General features: G+C 42.0%; 1 protein-coding gene across 1 annotated transcript in view; it reads left to right on the forward strand.

The window, feature by feature from the left end:
* Positions 1-14,680, forward strand: part of CCBE1 (collagen and calcium binding EGF domains 1) — a 550,252-nt gene extending 535,572 nt beyond the window's left edge. Inside the window, exons 10-11 of the mRNA XM_077462907.1 lie at positions 2,126-2,161; positions 12,012-14,680. Coding sequence (XP_077319033.1) covers positions 2,126-2,161; positions 12,012-12,245 — 270 coding nt within the window. The 3' untranslated portion in view covers positions 12,246-14,680. The remainder of the gene's footprint in view (positions 1-2,125; positions 2,162-12,011) is intronic.
* The last annotated feature ends 8,494 nt before the right edge of the window (positions 14,681-23,174 follow it).

The following is a 23,174-nucleotide window of genomic DNA, read 5'->3' on the forward strand; positions in this document are numbered from 1 at the left end:
TCTTTTTTTTTTTAAATCCTCAAAGAGTTCTTTGCCATGAGGTGTCAAATTTAACACACCTGCTCCCAATTCACACCTGAGACCTTGTAACACCAATGAGTCACATGACACCAGGGAGGTAAAATGGCTAATTAGGCCCAATTTGGACATTTTCACTTGTAGGGGTGTACTCACTTTTGTTGCCAGCTGTTTAGACATTAATGGCTGTGTGTTGAGTTATTTTGAGGGGACAGCAAATTTACACTGTTATACAAGCTGTACACTCACTACTTTACATTGTAGCAAAGTGTCATTTCTTCAGCGTTGTCACATGAAAAGATATAATGAAATATTTTTAAAAATGTGAGGGATGTACTCACTTTTGTGAGATACTGTGTGTGTATATATCCTTTGCACTGCAGTTTTTGGAGTATTACAATAGGCTATTACTAAACCCACATCATGAAAATATATCAATAAATGGTGTATTACATGCTGTCCATACTCACTCAGTCACCATAAGATTCTGTATTCTGCAAAAAACCTGGTTGATCTTGGTGGACCTTGTGCCCATGTCTCCAATTCAGCTAGAGATTTTGCAGCTGTGGTGCCAACTCTGCACATGCTCAGTTTTTAGTGAGTTTCTATGCAGAGCATTTCCTCCCTATTACATCTGAGCAGCCCATGTGACTATAGAGTCACACATGTGGGTGTATACACAGTGGTAAATGACAGCCCACTCCCTCCTCCTCCTCTATGCCCACTAACCAGCTAAACACAATGGGGGTGGGATATTACTAGACATGTGCAATTCATTTTGTTCCAAATTGCTTTTTTTAACAAATTTTGACAAATCCATTAATTCGTAAATATCTGAATTAATGAAAACCCGTTTAACAAATTTTTCCGAAGATTCGTAAATTCATACATTTGAAAATTCAGAAATTCACAAATGAAAAATTCTAAAGAACGAACATCAGAACAAAAATCTGAAAATTCGAAAGTCTGAAATAATAACTAACTTAATAACTTAACCATTACTAACTATTAAATTATAGGTATTGGAATTTCCTTTCAAATTTGGCTGTTAGGGTACAGAACAAATATGAATTTATGCAAAGTTAGGAATTATCCGAAATAACGAATATCTAAACAAATGGAATGTAACAAATGAATAATAATAAATACCAATAATAATAAAAACATTTTATTATTATTATTATTATTATTAATTCATTCCGTTCAATTTCTTTAGATCCAGCATTCGTTTTTTTCAGATAATTCGTAACTTTGGATAAATTTGTAATCGTTACGTTGACTAACAGCCAAATTTGAAAGGAAATTCTAATACCTATAATTTTTTTTATTTATTTATATATATATATATATATATATATATATATATATATATATATATATATAAATCTTTTTATTGCTAATACTTATAATTTAATAGTTAGTTATTATTAGATAGTTAATTATTTCAAATTTTTGGATTTTCGTCCTTTAGAATTTTCGGATTTTCTTTCTTATTTTTGGATTTTCTAATTTTTCAATTTATACATTTACAAATTTACTCATTTTCGAATTTCTGAATTTTTCAATTTTTGAATTTACAAATTTCGATCATAACGAATGAATAAAAATGAAAAAATAAAAACGAATAAAACTAAAACAAACACATTTTTTGCCAGTGCACATGTCTAGATATTACATGTATATTAATGGAGGCTTCACCTCCCTCTTATTCTAAGACATAGGCTGGAGGTGCGTGACACAGCCTGTGACTGGCAGAAATCTACCAACACTATGTTATTTCCACAAAATAATAAAGATTTGATTTCAAATTGATATTTTAATGACAATATAAAACAGTTTTTTGATATTATGTATTTATTTATTTTTTTGAACATGTTACCAGCAGCAGAGGGCTAGAAGCTCCTCCTGCTTATGTTTCCCTGCAGACAGGCTGGGAAAGATCTGGGTCATGTGACAGCTTTATATCAATTAAGAAAAAGGTGCTTAGATTTTTTTTTATTAAAATAATTACAGTGCCATCATCTACATACATAAATAGAAGGGACAATGTAAATGAAACAGTGTGTTTAGTATCACTTTAAATGTATCTTTTGGTTATTTTTTTTAGGGTGAAAGAGGAGCTCCAGGACCAAGAGGACTTCCGGTGAGATTCTAGTATGATTTGCAGACATACATATAGGACACCACTATTGACTTTCTCCTAAAAAATGCTAGTTGTCTGAACTCCTCTCATGTCGGTACTTTCTGAGTCACTGACCTGAAACAGTTATGTTGCAAGTGAAGTCAGAATTCCTGATCGGCATGCTTTCCTGTTCCATTTATTGATTAAGTTATTTGCCCAAGAGTTTACAGACTATGAACCGAAAGTCCAAGTGAGGCACCAGAAGGTGCTGAGGTGTTCCATGGCTTGGCTTGGGTGCCAACTTAGACACAATTCTTACTCCTTCTTTGAACACAAGCAACAATTAGGCATGCATGTACAACCTCAATTCCAAAAAAAGGACTAAATTCTACATAAAAACAGAATGCAAATATTTGCAAATCACATAAACCCATATTTTATTTACAATAGAAAATAGAAAACGTATCAAATGTATCAAAATAGAAGTATGGGTTTGGTTTTTTATTTTCATGATCATACTTACCTAGGTGGATGCAGCATCGATCCGATACTGTCCCCTGGCGCCTCTACACTGAGAACCGAGTGATCGAATATCACCACCGATGCCTCGGTTCTCACAGCTCCCCGAGCAGAGAGTTACTGACTGTCAATCAGCATCTCTCCGTTCTGCTCCTCCATGCGCTGAGCTATGGAGGGGTGGGGAGCAGCTGGCTCAGGCTCTCAGTGGCTCGCTGAGAGGCTGAGACAGGTGTCAGTCCAGGGAACCTGACAGATCCAGACTTCCATTATTGGGATAACGCAGTGCCTGGACTGATTCCTGTGGCATCAGCAGAGAGTGGTCTTCCGTCCACTCTCTGCTGAAAACGGGTCACAGGAGTGCAAAACGACCTGCACTCCTCTGACCCATAGGAGAAGGCCAGCCAAATGAGCTCAGTCTGAACTTCTTTAAATTGAGAAAATGTACCATTTAAAAAAAAAAAAAAGATAATTTTGAATGGAGGGCAGTAGGGTGTAGACGAACAACGGGTGTTTGCCAACTTGTGGCTGTCCATAGAGCAGACTAGGCTTTGTCTGTGTTCGCTCTGCAGAAACTGAGCAGACACAGATCTGTCATCCACCCGCTTTGTTCTGATCAGTAGGGGATCAGCGGACAGATCCCCCGCTGATCAAAACAGAGTCCACTCTGTGTGAGACCCCTTTCACACTGCGCAGCCCTTAACGTTGGCTGTAAAACAGCGCTATGTTTAGCTGCGTTTTACCGTTGGATTTGCAGCGCATTTCGGCCGCTAGCGGAATGCTTTTAACCCCCGCTAGCGGGCGAGAAAGGCCGCGTTTTGCCGGCGGTATAGCCGCACTACCCCATTGATTTCAATGGGGAGCAATGGTGGGGGAGCAGTAAACACACCGCCTCTTTACCACTCCAAAGAAGCTGCTGGCAGGACTTTTCCTGACGTCCTGCCAGACAATGGTGCAGCTGTTTGAGTGCGGATTGCAGGCACTATTTTTAACGCTATAGCGCCTGCAAAACGCCCTCAGTGTGAAAGGGGTCTGAAAGAGGCCTAAAGAGCCGTTTGCTTTTTTCCCACGGGAGACTCAGCAGGGATACATAAGATTACAGTATGTGTGGGCAAGAAGCCTCATTGAAAGCAATGGGAGCCTGACAGGCAACAACAAAGAAAAATTCAGCTCAGCATTTAGATGCAGATGATTGGCCCTTTAATTTAGTTTGCACACATTTGCAAATACATACGTAAGCTGCAAAGGCCACGACAAGGCAACCCATTATAATCTGCAGTCCTAACTCTGTCAATTTTGAGAGCTTCCATAGTAGAAGCACATATATAATAATGGATAACTTGAGGGCAGGTATGCCTGGAAGGAGCCCACTTCTTCTTAAATGCACATGGGCACACTGGACACCCAGCAAATAGCACAATGGCATTGAAGGTGTCCAATACACTCCCTCACCAAATGACCAACAGTACAATTAAATAGCAACTGCCCCAACCTATAACTGGCCTTAACAGAAAGGAGCACATGGAAGGGTGACGGATGTCAAACAACAAAAATTCCCAGCTCAACTTGCCAGCCAGCCTGCAACAAACCGAATTGTCCTGTTTAAAATTTCAAGTTAAAATCCAGGCTTTAGTTTGCACACATTTGCAAATATATGAGGCAGAGGCCTTGAAAAGGCACCCCAGTATTATCTGCAGTCCTACCGCTATAAAACTATAAAACGAAACCCCTGTTTTTAACAGGAACTGTTAGACAGGACAATTTGATTTGTTTCAGGCTGACTGGTAATTGAGCTGGGAATTTCTCTTTGTTGTTTGCAGGGCTTTTTTTCTCAGAGAATAGGTGCAGGAACTCCCCCCTTCTGAGTCCCCCCCTTGATTCCACCCCCTACCCACCTCCCAGTACTGCCCCAAGTATCATTTGTTAAATAATTTGCATGGAATTTGTTCTTGTCTAATAACAAGAAAAGCAATACAAAAATAGATGCACTGGAGCCAGCAACAATAGACCCCAGCCCAGTAATAATAGATCCTCCAAAGCAACAATTTTCCCTCCCACCAATATTAGACCTCACCTCAACAACAATAGGTCCTCCCAAGCAACAAACAATAGATCCCTCACATAACAATAGACTCCCCCAGCAACAATGAACTCCACCCCAACAACCATAGTCCCCCCCAGCAATAGGCCCCACCCCAGCAACAATAGTTCTCTACACAATAATATACCCCCACACAGAAACAATGGACCATCCACAACAAAATACCACCCTCAGCAACAGAAGATCCACCCCAGAAACTTTAGACTCCGCCCCCCCCAGCAGTATCAACAGATCTTCCAGCGCTCAGCATTAATAGACCCTCCAGCAGCCAGAAACAATAGACCTCTCCCTCAATAGTAGATCCTTACAAGCAACATAAGACACCCCCCAACAACAACAGATCCCCCACAAGCAATAATAGACCTTCACACAAAAACAGATCCCCACCAGTGACCATAAATCCCCCAGCAGACAGCATCAATAGGTGCTGGAACTGTGTTCCCCCACGTTCCCGCTGAAAACATGGCCCTGGTTGTTTGACATGTGTCGCCCTTCCATGTGCTCCTTGCTGTTAAGGCCAGTTATAGGTTAGGGTAATTGCCAATGGTTTGTACTGTTGGTTATTTGGTGAGCACTGGACACCTTCCCTGCCATTGTGCTAGTTGCTGGATGTCCAGAGCACCCCTGTGCCTTTAAGGAGGAGTGGGCTCCCTCCAGGCATACCTGCCCTCAATCTATCCATTATTATATATGAAGTCTCCTACTATGGGGGCTCCTAAAATGTATAGCGTAAGGACTGCAGATAATACCGGGGTGCCATGTAGCGTCCTCTGCAGCTTATGCATGTATTTGCAGATGTGTACAAACAAAACCCCTTTTTTTAACGTGTACTGTTAGACAGGACAATTCGGTTTGTTGCAGGCTGGCTGTTAAGTTGAACTGGGAATTTTTTTTCTTTGTTGTTGTTTGACATGTCTTGCCCTTCCATTTACTTTTTGCTGTTAAGGCCAGTTATAGGTTGGGGCAGTTGCCATTTGTTTGGGAACCTGACAGGGCCTACAGGCTGTGGGCCTCCAGGGCCAATCACCTGCAGCTAAATGCTGCATCAGCAAATACAAGTGAATGGCCACCAATATCTGTGGGTGCTGTCAGGCGCCCATTGCTCTTAATAGGGCTTCTTGCCCGCACCTAATCTCATGGATCCAAGCTGAGTCTCCCATGGATAATTGCAAATGGCTCCATTCACATCTGTGAATAGGGCCTTACAAGTCCAAAATGTAGTAAAGGTTCACTTCAAGTTTCTGAAATAAAACAGATAGAAATATATCTCATTATTCCTCGGTTTTATGTTTATGACTGACCTTTTGTGTCTCCAATTTATTTCACCTTGTGGTTTTATTTGCCCAATCTGCTACATTCTCTTAAATACACTCTCACATATATCTCCCAATTTTACGATGTTATTCCAAAACACCCAATAAACGTCCCGTTGAAGTGCAGTATGTTTTCTATTAACAAATTAGTGTCTGGAATAACAAAATATAAAAAGAAGCTGAACGCAGATATCATTCAGAACAGCTATCACGGCTTAGACGTTATTCACTATTAATAATCTAAAATGTATCTGCTAAATCAAGCAATGATGTCTAATGGTCTGACAAAATGTATTGTCTGCTTTCAATGTTCCTGAAAGTCCATCTAAAGGCTATACAGTATATACTGTTTATTTCTTTTAATAATTTAAATGTTTGTGTTTGTGTCCTATTTGGACACTCCTAGCCCTACTTCATAGAAGCCTTGGTTTCTATGCACTGATGATGGGAAAAAAGCCTGAAACAGCTATATGCATTTGGAAAAAAATACCCTATAATATTAGGCTATATTTGTAATAAACTCCAGCAGCTCTGGATGTCCATTTGGCTGTTGGTGTACAGTATAAAGGTATGATTTGCATGATGCCACCCACTGTCCTGAAATAGGAATATTTCTCTTATTTTAAGGATATGTGGTGGAAGCAGACGTGGTCATTTGTCCTTCTAAAGCCTCATACACACGATCGGACTTTGTACAAACTTTCCCTTGGATTTTTGTACAAAGGGCGTCGGCCCTGAACTTGTATTGCATACACACAGCAGGACTTTTTCAACCAACTTTCACCAAATCATGTGGTTTTTCTGCTCTTTACCACTTCTGTATTGTTGTCTGATCTTTTGCATTGGTTCTGAGCATGCCTGTTTGTACTTTGTACAAAAGTCCTATGGCTTTCTGTACACACGATCAGACTTTGCTCCATCGGACTTTTGTTGCCAGAAAGTTTGTCCGTTCGCACAGCCAACAAAAGTCTGATGAAAACCAAAAAAGTTTGTCCGATGGAGCGTACACATGGCCGGATGTTGCTCCAAAACAGCTAATTTGCATGTTTGTTGTCAAAAAGTATGATCGTGTGTATGGGCCTTTAGAAGGCTTTACTGTGCTATGTACTGATTCTGTTGGAGGTCTTTTTTGATTCCTTTAGGTCCTTCTCATAACCTGTATGGTTATGTTTTTTTGCCATATTATGGAGATTTTCCTTGACTTCCTGTCTCAGGACACAACAGGAAATGTTCCCTCAATTTCAACAGTGGTCACCAAGAGACAAGGAGAGGGCCAATCTTCCCAGTGGAGGGATCTATCCCTTCACCAGTCTATGCAAAACTAAAAATAAATGCTTTAGGTACATTTGGGTTCCAACTTACACACACACTAATTCCCTGTACACATGATCGGACATTCCGACAACAAAATCCATGGATTTTTTCTGACTGATGTTGGTTCAAACTTGTCTTGCATACACACGGTCACACAAAGTTGGTTGGAAATTCCAAACATCAAGAATGAGGTGACGTACAACACGTACGACGAGCCGAGAAAAATTAAGTTCAATAGCCAGTGCTGCTCTTCTGCTTGATTCCGAGCATGCGTGTAACTTTGTGCATCGGAATTGTGTACACGCGATCGGAATTTCCGAGAACGGATTTTGTTGTCAGAAAATTTGAGATCCACATCTCAAATTTTGTGTGACAGAAATTTCCGATGAAAAATGTTCGATGGAGCCTACATATGGTCTGAATTTCAGACAAAAAGCTCCCATCGAACATTTTCCATAAAAAAATCTGACCACGTGTTCGGGGCATAACACACACACAGATATGTGCATATCTGTACGTGTTATCTTAAGAAAGCACAGTGCAAATATTTACCTTTCAAACATGTTGTCTCTTAAGGTTAGTACACACTAGTAGTTTTTTTTTTATCATTCTACCCAGCAGGGCTTATCTAATAGAAACTATTAGATAAGCACCCAAACGACCACAACATACAGGGATATACAATGTAATACTGGCATATAATCACACACATAGGTTGGACTTGTGTATTTTTTCAACCTCACCTACTATGACAGCTCCAGGGGAGCAGCTGTAATAACCATGTGATTGGCTGAGAGCACTAATCAGGAGCAAATCGGCAGACCTTGTTCAGTCGTGCGATCTGCTGAGAGCCCGAGCCAGCCCCTCCCATCCCGTCAGCAACCCAGCGCTCAATTGAGCACTGGAGGGGAGAGCTGTCACATCTCTCTACTAAGAGCAGAGGTGGAGAACTGTCACGTACCTTTAAGCAGAGCCCGGAGTGCAGGGAGTGGCCTCTCGTAGACCTCTGACTCGAGAGACCCTGGTAGTGATGACAGGGGCTCAGGAGCACAGAGGGGCACAAGTGCCTGACTGGATAGCAGGTGGTAGAGGCAGAAGACCGTTGAAGGAGGAGGTGTATTGTAGTCCGGTGTCAGAATGCAGGCAAAGGTGAGATAAGGTTCAGCAGACAGCAGAAGGGTTCCTGTAGTCCAGCAACGGCATACAAGTGATTGCAGGAAGTGACAAACAACGGAGGGGTATTGTAGTCCAACAACGGATGCAGGTGCAATGGATAAGCGGAAGTGGAAGAGTCCAGTAGTCTGCAGCCAGAGGTAGAAGGCTACAAACGCAGAAGGAGTACAGCCAAATATTGCGGAGGACTGGGAGGTGTCCTGTAGTACAACAGCAAGCAACTTACAGTTGACGGATGGTGTAACAGTCCAGGTCAGGCACAGGCGGGCAGATCAGGTACAGAAACGGAATCCAGAAGAGTAGTCGGGTACAAAGCCAAAGTCGGGGGGCAGGCAGCAAACAGCAGAGTCGGGAACAAGCCGGGTTCGATACGGATCAGGATACAGGTACAGGTACAGGTTCAGGTTCAGATACGGATCACCAGGAAGCACAGGAATGCTGTTGATCAGGCAGCAAAGCAGTGAAGCATGGCTCCAGTTTAAATAGCGCTATTGGCGCCAATTTGCGTCAAACGGCCGCGCGCGCACCCGCGTGCGCGCTCCCGCACGCACGCGCACCCGCACGTGCACGCGCACGCACGCACCGCTGATCGCGGTAACGCTCCTGAAACTGGGCAAAAGATCTTCTGCGACTTTCGCCGCTCGGACGTCCGTGAGGAGGATCTCCCTGACAAGAACTGAGTGATCAGGAATGTCTGATTGCTCAGTTCTCACTACAGAGCCTGCAGGGGACGGGATCGATGCTGCACTCACCTACAGTGCCTTGAAAAAGTATTCATACCCCTTGAAATTTTCCACATTTTGTCATGTTACAACCAAAAGCGTAAATGTATTTTATTGGGATTTTATGTGATAGTCCCACACAAAGTGGCACATAATTGTGAAATGGAAGGAAAATTATAAATTATTTTCAAAATGTGTTGTCCTGTGGACAGATGCTCCTATCTGAGCTGTGGATCTCTGCAGCTCCTCCAGAGTTACCATGGGTCTCTTGGCTGCTTCTCTGATTAATGCTCTCCTTGTCTGGCCTGCCAGTTTATGTGGACGGCCATGTCTTGGTAGGTTTGCAGTTGTGCCATACTCTTTCCATTTTCGGATGATGGATTGAACAGTGCTCTGTGAGATGTTCAAAGCTTAGGATATTTTTTAATAACCTAACCCTGCTTTCAATTTCTCTACAACTGTATCCCTGACCTGTCTGGTGTGTTCCTTGGCCTTTATGATGCTGTTTGTTCACTAAAGCTCCATACACACTATTCAATTTTTTGCAAATTTTTGTCTTCAGATTTACCAAAACCATGTAGTGCAAGGGCCTGCTGATTGCATACAAATTGAAACTCCTAAGGTTTGACCTCATATTATATGGTTTTGTTAAATCTGAAAGAAAAAATCAGCAGAAAATCTGATAGTTTGTATGGGGCTTAAGGTTCTCTAACTAACCTCTGAGGGCTTCACAGAACATTTATACTGAGATTAAATTGCACACAGGTGGACTCTATTTACTAATTAAGTGACTGATGAAGGCAATTGGTTCCACTAAATTTTAGTTAGGGGTATCAGAGTAAAGGGGGCTGAATACAAATGCACGCCTCACTTTTCACATATTTATTTGTAAAACATTTGAGAACCATTTATCATTTTCCTTCCACTTCACAATTATGTGCCACTTTGTGTTGTTATATTACATAAAATCCCAATAGCACACATTTGCATTTTTGGTTACAAAATGTGGAAAATTTCAAGGGGTATGAATACTTTATCAAGGCACTGTAGGTGAGCACAAATGTTTGGGTTTTATTAAACCCTAATCTTCTCTTTTAACCGTTTGTAGGGAGGGATTATTCCCAATCACCACAAATGTAAGGAGCATTCTTCCCAGTAACCATCATACTAATGTACTGTGAGCTTTACATATAGAAATTATTAGCAGGGGTTCCTTGAGACTGGAACATTATTTCAAGGGTTCCTCCCATGTTAAAAATGGTTGAGAAAGGCTGGTCTAGAGAATTGTCTTCCTTCAAGAGAACCGGGGAGCCCCTAAACCTGGGGTGCTCTAATATGCGATTATCAGCCTCAACTAGAACTGATTACTGAGGCCGCGTACACACGGGCGGACTGTCCGCCCAACTAGGTTCGTCAAACAGTTTGACAAACAGTCCGTTCAAAATTAGCATGAACGGACTTGACCACACACGACGAACGAACAGTCCGCTGAAAACTTGCGCGATGACGTGAACGGCACGTACGACGGGACGAGAGATTCGAAGTCCTATACACTGCAATGCAACCTTCGGCGTGTAAATCCTTTCTGAGCATGCGCGGAACTTAGTTTGACGAACAAGCCTACACACGAGCGGACTGTCCGCTCAAACCAAGTTTCAGCGGACAGTCTTACGGAAATTCCGAAAAACTTTGTTCGTCAGACTGTCCGCTGAAACTGTCCGCTGAAGCCCACACACGAGCGGACTGTCCGCTGAAACACTGTTCAGCGGACAAAGTTGGGCGAACAGTCCGCCCGTGTGTACGCGGCCTGAGGATTCTCATCACATTGATGGCAAAATCAGAATATGTGGGAAGATGAGGAGCCAAGCACTGACATCCTTGAAAAAGTCAGTATTTGCATTTTAGAGCATCCAGGTTATAGAAGCCGTTGGGGTACACAAGACAAAAACTTAGCCCTTGTACACACGGTCGGAGATTCCGACGGAATGTGTCCTATCGGACCGTTTTGTCGGATATTCCGACTGTGTGTGGTCTCCATCGGACTGTGTCCGTCTGAATATCCGACGGACCAAGTTTTCCAACTTGCCGATAAAATTTTCCGACAAAATGCTCCTATCGGACATACTCCGATCATGTGTAGCCTACTCCGACGGACAAAGTGCCACGCATGCTCAGATCAAATTCCTAGACCAAAGCTATTGGCTACTAGCCTGAACGTAGTCCCGTCGTAACGAAATAACGTCATCACGTTATGTACAATTGGATTTTCTGACAATTTAGTCCGACCGTGTGTATGCAACATCACTTCCGGACCTTTTCCGGAATTAATCAGTCGGAATTACTCAGACGGATTTGGTTGTCGGAATCTCCGACCGTGTGTACAAGGGCTGATACTACCTGCATAGACCTAGAATGGTAAATTAAGTTTTATCCTACTACAGGTTTGCTTAAAAAAAGAAAACGTGAAGCACATTTAAAACATGTTCTAGGGATCGCCATAATCCATGGCTGTTTCGAAAAAAAATTATAAATATTCAAGAAACCCACTCTTGTTCTACTCCCCCCACCAAAAAAAAATGAACTCTCACTGGCACTTCTATTGCATTGGCAAATAAGCCTCTACAGATGCTGAAATTCTTTGGTGTCTACTTCTTTACTAAAATGTAATTGTTGTGTGGACATATCATTTGAAAATAATAATATAACCTGAGAATATTGATCTTCACCTTAAGGGGCCACCGGGATCCTTTGACTTCTTGTTACTCATGATGGCCGACATACGGAATGATATAGCGGAACTGCAGGACAAAGTCTTTGGGCGCCGCATGCATTCCTCTGCAGAAGAATTTCCTATACCTCAGGAGTTTTCCAACCATCATGACACAATGGACTTTGGCTCAGGAGAGGACTACAAACAAAGAACTGTGTCCAAGAATCTGCGAACAGACAAAACAAACCACCATTAACCAATCATGCGCCAGGATGAAAATAATTTTATATTGTTTCTCAATGTATAAAACAATGCACTGATAATGTAAAGAGTATCTATTTTTGACTTTTGAATTTATTTGTTATTAATGTTATTATTATTTGTATTATTATTTTGCTTCTCATTTGTACAGAAGCTTATTTTAAAGGTTAGGTCCACCAAGAACTGATATATCAGTTATTTAAGGGGGAAACCACTCTGTTGGATCATCAGCCTTCTTTTACTCTCGGCCACACTTTTGGGTATTCTCAGATTTCCTCCTTGAGGCTGCTGTGAGATTTCTTAATCTGCTTTACCTTAATGCCGCGTACACACGATCGGACTTTCCGCCAACAAAACGGTGGATTTTTGTTCGAAGGTTGTTGGCTCAAACTTGTCTTGCATACACACAGTCACACAAATGTTGGCCAACAATTCTGAACGTGGGAACGCGGTGTCGTAGAAGACGTACGACGAGCCGAGAAAAAGGAAGTTCAATAGCCAGTGCAGCTCCTTCTGCTTGATTCCGAGCATGCGTTAATTTTTGTGCGACATACTTATGTACACACGATCGGACTTTCCGCCAAAAAAGTTTTGTTGGTGGAAAATTTGAGAACCTGCTAGCAAACATTTGTTGGCGGAAAGTCCGACAGCAAATGTTCGATGGAGCATACACACGGTCGGACTTTCCAACAAGCTCACATCCAACATTTCCTGTCGGAAAATCCAGCCATGTTTACGCGGCATTAGAAATTGTTTCATGCTTTGGCACTTTGCAGTGCCATTCATTTTGAATAGCACCCCAAAAAACAAAGGCATTGCACATGCATTGCAATGTGCAGAAATGCACCTTAGTGCATTGCAATGTGCAGAAATGCACCTTAGTGCATTGCAGCAAAATGAGATGAGAGAAGTCCAATAATTGAGATGTTTTTGTGCATTGGAAGCCACGACACACATTAAGGCACTGCACAAATGTAAATTGGTCCTAAGTGGAGAATAGGGCAGGGAGAGCATCATATATGTGACTAGTAAATGTGGCCAGGCTATAAACACTAAAGAGTTTACATATTCTTAACAATTAGCAAATGAGCTTTAAAACAAGATCTCACTCACCTCAGTGACTGCAGGCACATTAAAGCAATTTATCCTCAAAGTTCCATCCAAAACCTTCCCTCATCAGCTTACCCTGTTCTCTCTCCCAGAGCTCCTACTATGGGGGAGATTTTCTAAAACTGGTGCCCATATAATATAGTGCTGCTGTGCATAGTTACCAATCAGCTTCTAACTTCAGCTTGTTCAATTGAACTTTGACAACAAAACCTAGAAGCTGATTGGTTACTCTGCACAGCTGCAACAGATTCTGTGGGCACCCATCTTAGAAAATCTCCCTCTATGTGTTTACAATGGAGAATAGAAGAATAGAAGGCTGATGAGTCACTGCTGGAAGGTGAGCTGAGCTGTTAAGTCACTGCTGGGAGGGTAAAGCAGGATGAAGTGAGCTGCAGAGCCCCTAATGGGAGGGGTGTGAAGGGGAAGAGCTGCTCAGTCGCTGATGGGAGGGAGAAGAACTATTAGGAGAACCACTTCAGTGTTTCTGAGGACAAATGCTTTATGGTGCCTAAAACTATGGAGGTTAGTTAGGGCTTGTTTTAAAGCAGTGGTCTCCAAACTGCAACCCTTTGCTTGCCTTTACCTGACTCTTGGGGCATTTTCCTCTCAGTGATGCAAAACACTATTCCTTCCACTGACACCAACAATGGGTCATAATTCCTGTTACTGGCATCAACAACAGGGCACTATTTCTCCCATTGACACCAAAGATGGTGCACCATTCCTCCCGCTGGGACCAACGATGGTGTGTTATTCCTCCTACTGACATCAACAATTGTATTCCTCTTACTGACACCAATGATGGGGCACTATTTCCTTCCACTGACTCCAGGACAATTTCTACTCCCAATGGCCACAGTTTGGCCTACTAAAGTCCTTAGAAAGTTTGGAGACCCCTGTTTTAAATAATTTTTACTGCTTGTTATGAACATGTAAATACCCAAATGTCCATAGCCTGGCCACTAGTTCTTTATAAGATGAACAAGGTAGCTGCCAAGGAGGGAAAAGATTAGCAGGGATCTCAGCCATTAGTTCTCTCCCCCAGGTTGGCTGAAAGACACAAAAAGTTGGCAGTTGGTTCAACTTTTGGTATCCACCTAGAACTTACCATCAACTTGAGGTTGATTTACACCTTGAGAGAAGCAATTTTTAAAGGAGGTTAACTGGAGATTAAACTTGTTACATTCTCAATCAAAAACATTCACACTTGGCTCATAGAACATACGTAAAAATGGTATTCCATCTACTTGCATCTGTAATTTATTGGTTTATATTGTCCTACAACTTTTTTTTCTTTTTTAAACAAAGGCTTCAATATCATCTAGACTGAACTGTGTATTTTTTTTTCCTTGAGCTCATTGTTGAATTTCTCCTTTCTACTCGTATGGAATTTTATGCTGTGTGAAAATACAGTGGAAATACAGAACTATCCATAAGCATTACAAAAAGCTCTGGTGAAACCATAATGAAAGCTGAGTTTCTTGCAGAGCATTCAGAATGAAATCTGAGGATGAATATGAGATGTGAGCCTAAATGTGAAATTTTTATGCAATCGATAATTTAAAAAATAATATTACAAAATATAATACTACCTTTTGGTGTGTGTTAATGTATAATGGAAACCTGCTATAATTGGAATATAGGAATTTTAAAATAAGGTGACCAAATTTTCTTAATTTTTGGGTTCACTCCTCATTTAGTCAAGGCTGTCCCTGGGTAAAGAAAAAAAAAGTTTTGTTTTAGATATACCGTAGGAAGACAAATTATGAACCTATGTTGGGTTTGATTGCTATCCAGTGCTCTGTTGGAGAGATTTCCTCTCAGTTTCTGTCTTTGTGACAATGGTTTTACCAGACAGGAAGTGAGGAGAAGTCTTCAACAGGGATATAGGTGTAGCGATATCCCCGCAAGGGCTGCTGGATTTTGATTTCCCAAGGAAACCGTCAAATAACTTGTTTTTGCTGTTTTATTGGGGAAAACAACTTGGATAGGGTATGGGGTTTTATGGGATGCCTAACTCAACTTGAGGAACAATGATGAAGGCAACTTCCTTCTGTGTGTGATCCAAAAAAATTAATTTTAGCAAAATCTCCACTGGCAGACCACCTGGCTGCTTAGTCAAATGTCCCAGGACAAGAGATTGAGTCACAGCTTGTTAGCACAGTCCCAGAAAAGCTTGCTCGATATTACAACCAACAACTTTAACCCTTTTTGGCCCTGGGTATGTAGAAGTACTCATACTGTCCCTGGAAATCCTGGTGCTTCAGAAGAGACAACTGTTCAGGCCTCCTGCTGTACAGGTCCTTCTTCGCAAGCCAGGGTGTCTCCCAACTGAGACCATGGGATAGTATAGATCCCTCTGTCCTTCTTCCTTTCTCAGTTCTCAGCCTGGAGCCAGAGGTTCCCTCCCAGGCCACATAACACAGCTTCCTCACTCCATCTTCCACCCGACTCCCCTTGGCTGGTAAGGCTCCACAATATTTATGTGCTGATCCAGCCACCCTGCCAGGCCTTCTTCCTGGGGATTGGCCAGATTCCCACAAACATGCAGATCAGCACCTCCTGGCCTCCACTCACTAGCTTCTAGAAACTTCTCCAAGCTTCTAGAACCAGGGGGAGATACCAGAAGCCTGAACTGTAGAGCCCTCCAGCCTGACCTACAGTAACCCGACCCAATTAACAGACACAACTACTATGAGTCACAAAAACATATTTACCTACATGAATCTAGCACTAGAGGATGCTACATAAACAACAAAAAAAGAAGCTGACTAGGGTGCTAGCCTTAGTCTTTAAAAAAAATAAAAAATCCATGACATTTTGATAGGAAGTGACAAATAACTAACCTTCCTCACTCTATCCAAAAACAACAAAAAAAGTTTTGTTCTGGAATGCACTTTAAAAATGTTCTTTTTCTGAACACACCTGTTTCACACACATGATTTTAACATTCAGTAATGCAAAAATCCCCAAAGCTTTGTTTCACAGTCTTGCACTACATACACCTTTTTTTGATTATTACCATGTTTGGAGCATACATAAAAATCATTGCCACCTGAAGCTTATTTATTTTTTAACAGCATATTCTTTTTCTTCAACAAAAAAGGATTCAGTATCAGTTCAGGGCCTTGTTATTGTTGGAATACCCTGAAAGAAAATAACAATCTGGTGTATTTAAGTATTTATTCCTTTATGCCCGTGTCAGCTGGCTTTGGGTTTGTGTTGATGGGCAAATGCAGTTTGCTTCCAGCCACATTCAGCTTACATTTGAGATTGGATGAAGATGGTTCTGCGTTCATTGGCAGATACATTTGATCTGCAATATTCTCTCTTCTGATTTGCAGTTAAATTCTTCAAATTTACAGTTGACCTCCTTCTGGTCTGCAGGTTACCTCCTGTCGGCCTGCAGGGGACCTCCTTATAAGCTGCATTAACTTGCTTTGAGTTGTTTGTGCATCCCCATGGAGAGAGCAGAAGTTTTGATCTGAAATACAGCATTCATTCTGGTCTTGGCATGGTGGCAGAATGTATGTAAATTTTCCTAAAGTTTAAAGCTGATTACCTGCTTTTGGCCTGCAGTTGACCTCTTTCTTGCCTGCAGTTGACCTTCTTGTAAGCTGCATCATCCTGTTTTGATTGATTGTGCATCTCCATAGAGAAAGAAGCAGTTTTGCCGTGAAGTATAGCATTCATTAAGGTCTTGGCATAGTGGCAGAATTTATGTAATAATAAAGGTGAAATAGCCAAGCTAGATGTGTAACAACATAAAATGATGTAAAAAGTGGTACGAGCAGCGACTCATCTATGAGATATCAGCACAGTCTCAATATTGTATAACTTATACCAAGTTGTGCTAGTTAAATAAAATAAAAATAGAAATAGAAAGTCCGCAAGTGACAAATACCGATGTTCTTGGTGAGTATCACTACCATCCACCACCTTGAGTTGTGATTCTGTGCATCAACACCACCACCAAAGACTGAAAGGCTCGCTTACCAGCTCACACGGACCTCTCACCACAAGAACCAAAAACTGCTTGTGGCTCCACACCCACCCAAGGCCTTTTAGAACTTTAGAAGGTCTTCAAGCAGTGACATACCAACCTGACACGGTTGTCATTGAAATTCCCCAAAATACAAAAGGCTCCACATAGTAGGAAATCATAAAAACATTTATTGCACTTAAGCTAAAAGTTGTACTTACATCAAGGATGCATATATAATGCCTTTAAATGTATACTTTGGCCGGCACACATACAAAAACCTATTCTTTGGGGACTCGAGGGTTACAGTGACGGTTATGGGCGGAGCGATGCGCTGATATCGCCGTAACCCTCGAGTCACGGAAGGATGGATTTTTGTATGTGTATCGGCCAATACATACTTTTAAAGGCGTTATATATGAATCCTTGATGTAAGTGCAACTTTTAGCTTATGTGCAATAAATGTATTTAAGATTTCTCATTATGTGGAGCCTTTTGTATTTTGGGGAGTTTCAATGACAACCATGTCGGGAAAATTGGTATGTCAATGCTTGAAGATCCTCTGAAGTTCTAAAAGGCCCTGGCTGGGTGTGGAGCCACAAGCCTTTTTGACCTCTTGTGGTAAGAGGTCCATGTGAGACTTTATGTAATGTTTCAAAAATTTAAAAGTGGAACTAAAACCTTGTATTTGTTACAGCCACAGATGGTGCCATCTTAGCGTTTATTTGGATCTGCATTTGCCATGAGTGCTGCAAATATGATCAGCTATGATAGCAGCCTTCTGAGGGCTTGAACTTTGGTTGAGAGTTGACATAAGCATATTGGCATCTGTGATTGATCTTTGACATTCCTTTAATGTAAATAGTCAAATCAGTGGTACTAGTTTCACTTTAAAGCTCAAGTCCCATTTGTTTTGGATAGAGTGGGGAAGGATATGAGCCTTTGTTGTATTCTTAATGCTGCCTGCGTCTCTAATGGAATTAGGGAATTGATGGAAAATCCTCTCACCTTTTCAGTAGAGTGGGGACAGGGTGGAACTTCCAACAATGTTTTTATAGCTATCGGTCTCTTCCTGTCCAAGTGACATTCACCCATTTTGTATGGGCATCACAATGACAGAACATTGGGGAGAATCTCCTCAATGGGGTTTCATACAGAAATAAGAACCTTACAGAACTTGTCAATATTCCCCACTGTATTAAAAACTATTAATGCTACAAAATAACCAGTCCTATAGGGGTCAAAATTTAGTGTGTATGCAGATTTATGATGATACTGGAAGAGTACACAAGTATATGGCATGCATGCCGGGTTCCATGAGGAAAAACGTGCTTACAGGTGGGTACAATGTCGGTTTGGGAGTACATTAGTCTTATGTGCATGTGGTTTGTTAATATGTCCTAGATCATCTCTTAGTTCTGGATAGTATGGAGAGGGGTTAGAACCCCCTCAGTTTTTTTTATTGTTGTCTGTGTCCACATTAGGCAAATGTACACTATCTGCTCATCCTCTGACCATTGGCACCAAGGCTCAAAGTGAGGAAAGATCCAAAATTTTTAGCTGCCACCAGAAGAGGAATAGAGAGAAAATCTTCCAGTGGGGACACTTATTCGGGTGACAACTGTCTCAGTGGCATGTCCTTCACCTTGTGTTTACAGGAGAGGAAGTAAAGGGAAATCTCCGAAATAGGACACAGCTGGCAAAAACAAACTGACACCATTCTCTTTTCTACCCAAAATGGAAAGAAAAATGTTTTGGCGTTACAGTGCTTACTTTAATGAGAACCCATCAGGTCTCAAAAACTGAATATTCTTATAGTACCAATTACCTTTTGTTCATTTCAAAAGCAACAACTGTGTCTTTGTGTAGTCTAATGCTGTATACAGCACCTCAACTTAAGATCACATCAGCACCATGACAAGCAGTGTGAATAGCTCTTCTCCCAACATTCAACAGTCCATCAATAAAGTCTCAAGGTCAGTAGCAGTTGTAAAACTTAACCACTGAATGTTGGGTCCGAGGCTTAGTTACAATTGTACAGCTTGGGCCTGGAATTCAGGACACAGCTATTGTTATGAACATTGTAAGTACTTAAAGTAGAAGTTCAGCCAAAAACTAACTCTACATCTACTGGCAGCCACATTCTAAGACTAATCTATCTAACCATGTAAAGCAATAATTGTTATACCTACCTTTTCTGAAGCTGATCCAGTCCGGTCTGTGTGCAGGAGACAGATGACTGTGCCTGGGAAGTGATGCCACTCATAGACTTACTATGGGTCTTCCAACTGCACACACCTACAGAGAGAATCCCACCGCTGACAGCTGTGGGACCAGACCGGAACAGCTGCAGAAAAGGTATGTATAGTAATTTTTGTTTTACAGGGTTAGATAGATTAGTCTTATGCCACGTACACATGATTGGAATTTCGGCCAGCAAAAGACAGATGAGAGCTTTTCATCGGAAAATGTGACCGTGTGTAGGCTCCAACGGAATTTAGCTGTCCGAATTCCCGCCAGCAACAATTTGAGAGCAATTTTTCAGATGGAAATTCCGATCGTGTGTATGCAATTCCGATGTGCAAAAACTCACGCATGCTCAGATTCAACTACAAGATGGATTCTATTGGCTACTGGGTATTGAACTTCCTTTTTCTAGTCCTGTCATACATGTACGTCACCGCGTTCTTGATGGTCGGAATTTGGTGTGACTGTGTGTATGCAAGACAGCTTGAGCGAAATCCTGTCGGAATTCCATCGGAAAAACCACCAGAGCTTTTTCCGACCAAAATTCCAATCATGTGCCTGCCAGTAGATTTATAGTTAGTTTTTGGCTGAGCTTCTACTTTAATGTATGCAAGACTTTTTTTCAGAGGGAATGTGGGGAACGCCGTTCCAGCACTGAATGTATGTAATGGCAGGGGTTACTGGGTTGTGCTGGAGGGTCTATTGCTGCTGGCTGCTGGGGGATCTATTTTTGCTGAAGGGGGTCTCTTTTTGTGTGGTAATCTATTGTTGCTGGGGAGGTCTATTGTTGCTGGAGGGTCAATTGTTGCTGGAAGGGATCTACTGTTGAGGGAGGTGTCTATTATGGCTGGCTGCTAGGAAATTTGTTGTCGCTACCATGGGTCTGTTGTTGCTGCGGGTCTATTTTACTACTTTTCTTATCATTGCCAAATTCCATACAAATTTACTTAGCACCGCAAAATTATACCTGGCTCTGTGATCTTTGAAAGGGGTGGCCCTGGGGGGTGAGTAGGGGGTAGAACTAAGGAAAGGTGCTCAGAGGTGGGTAGGGGCAGAAACCAAGGCTGACTCAGGAGGGAGGAGTTCCTGCACCTGAATATATGTACCGAAACAGTATTGATGGCTTTAATGTAAATGTTCAACTCTTGGGAAGAAAGAGGCAAGCCTTTCAAAGTTAGCAAGTGACGTCTTCATGGACAATTGCAGCTGACGTTATAAGTAACTCCACTCAACTCCACTCTTGATCTGCTAAAGACTGCATAACTGACATAGGTGAAACACTTCAGTATATGGATCAGTCTAAGCCCTTGTACACACGGTCGGACATTCCGATGGACAATGTCCGATAGGACCGCGCTGTCGGATAATCCGACAGTGTGTGGGCTCCATCGGACTGTTTCCGTCGGAGTATCCGACGGACCAAGTTTTCCAGCTGGGCTATAAAATTTTCTGACAACATGATCCGATCGGACTTTGTCCGATTATGTGTATAGAATTCCGATTGGACAAAGTGCCACGCATGTTCAGATCAAATTCCTAAACCAAAGCTATTGGCTACTAGCCTGAACGTAGTCCGGTCCTAACGAAATTACGTCATCACGTTAAGTACGATCGGATTTTCTGACAACTTTGTCCGACCGTGTGTATGCAACAGTTTCGGACAAAATCCGTCGGACAAAATCCGACGGATTTGGTTGTCGGAATGTCCGACCGTGTGTACAAGGGCTTAGAACTGCAGCTGCTGCTAACCACCTTCAATTTAAGAGCTACTGAGGAGAGCCACACTTAATGCCACAAAATGCTCCAACATGGACTTAATGCAAAAACATACAAATGTTTTTCTAGAGCCCACCTCTTATGGGAATCCAGGAGTTGTCTATATTTTTGTTGAAGCTGATTTAACAATTTAGTGGCTTCTCTCCCATACCCCTGTGCTAAATGACCAAGAACATTCCACAGATTGTGATCTAGGTTAATGGTTTTAAAGAGAGCATAGTAATTTACGCCAAGCATCACAACTTAGCGTGGCAGTTCAAGGCAAATGTGTAACTTCCAGAGAACTGTGTTGCATCACTTTTACATTCCTGTAGTCCAAAGGTTGATGGTTCCTTGGAACATTTTGATCTCAATGCTTCTGTCCAACTCTGCTTCACAAAACTAAACCATCATACATCTGGGAATTTTCAGAAGTGCAATCCCCCTTCACCTCCATCCCATAATCTTCCTACAATGGATTGCGTGTTCTTCCAGATTGTCATGAATCAGAAGAAACTGACCTCCTCCTTAAATAGCCTAACCTGACTGTTCTTAGATACTATCATTTTCCTGGCTTGTGTGCCTGGCTTATGGTCTGTGGTGATGTGGTTTTGGACTTGTTATCAGGTTTTTTTGTAAGGCTTTTTTTTTTTAGCTCTTTCGTCATTTGTTTGGACCTGTACAGTGTCCACCCTAAATACCTGAACGGGACTCTCCACTACAATTCCGTATCAGTGTATTAGTCATTAAGAGGTCGGGACAAGTAGAGTTTCGCAGAGACATGTTTGTTTTTTGTTTCTGCATTTAAAGCGAGAGTCCGCCGGGACTCGGCGTTTTTTTTTTTTTTTTTAAAGCCAGCAGCTACAAATACTGCAGCTGCTGACTTTTAAAATAGTGACACTTACCTGTCCAGCGCGCCCGCGATGTCGGCACCCGAAGCCGATCTCTCGATCATCTCTCGGGTGCTGCCGCCGCCATCTTGGGTATGGGAATCAGGAAGTGGAGCCTTTCGGCTTCATTTCCCGGTTCCCTACTGCGCATGCGTGAGTCGCGCTGCGCAATAAGGATGGTCCCCGCTGTCTCTGGGATCCTTGTGTTTCCCAGCAGGCAGCGGGGGACTTTCGGAAAGGGGTGTAACCTACGCCCCTTTCCACAGAGAGCTATCCCGGAAGTGGGTGCAGATACCTGTACTGTACAGGTACCTGCACCCCCCTCCCCCCTGAAAGGTGCCAATTGTGGCGCCGGAGGGGGGGAGGGTTCCGATGAGCGGAAGGTCCACTTTAGGGTGGACCTCCGCTTTAATGTTTTTGGCTTCGCTAAAATGTTGTGCGGCCAAACTATATAGCAGTGGCATAAATCTGGTTCTGGTATACTTGTCATTGTCTACTGTAACTTACACATTTTAGAAAAAAAAAATTTTGAATAGATTTCACAGGCAGTTTTCTATTTCCAATAATCAGTAAGCAAATTTAGAGAACAACTTTAGATTTAGAAGTAAAATCAGGGCTGGACTTACTTTAACTGATGTGGTGACATTGATAGAGTTGTGCCAGCATAATCTGTAAGCCACTCTGCCACTGTGGCAGATGGGACTTGTAGTTTTCCGACTCACAGGTCCCTGTGAAGGACTCTGTGAATGAATGGTGCTGAATTCAAACAATACTAGGATGCTCCAGGGAAAAGCACCTATGATTCAAGTACATGGGTAGGGGGTGTAATATGAAACATGGTCGTAAAGGTGGATTATGCCTTTTTCTATTGGTCAAAAACTCTATATCTTAATCTGTTCTATGTGCACTATATTACCAAAAGTATTGGGACGCCCGCCTT

The sequence above is a fragment of the Lithobates pipiens genome, unplaced genomic scaffold (assembly GCF_037356315.1).
Source record: "Lithobates pipiens isolate NorthernLeopardFrog02 unplaced genomic scaffold, aLitPip1_a1.2 Scaffold_3, whole genome shotgun sequence".
NCBI lineage: Eukaryota > Metazoa > Chordata > Amphibia > Anura > Ranidae > Lithobates > Lithobates pipiens.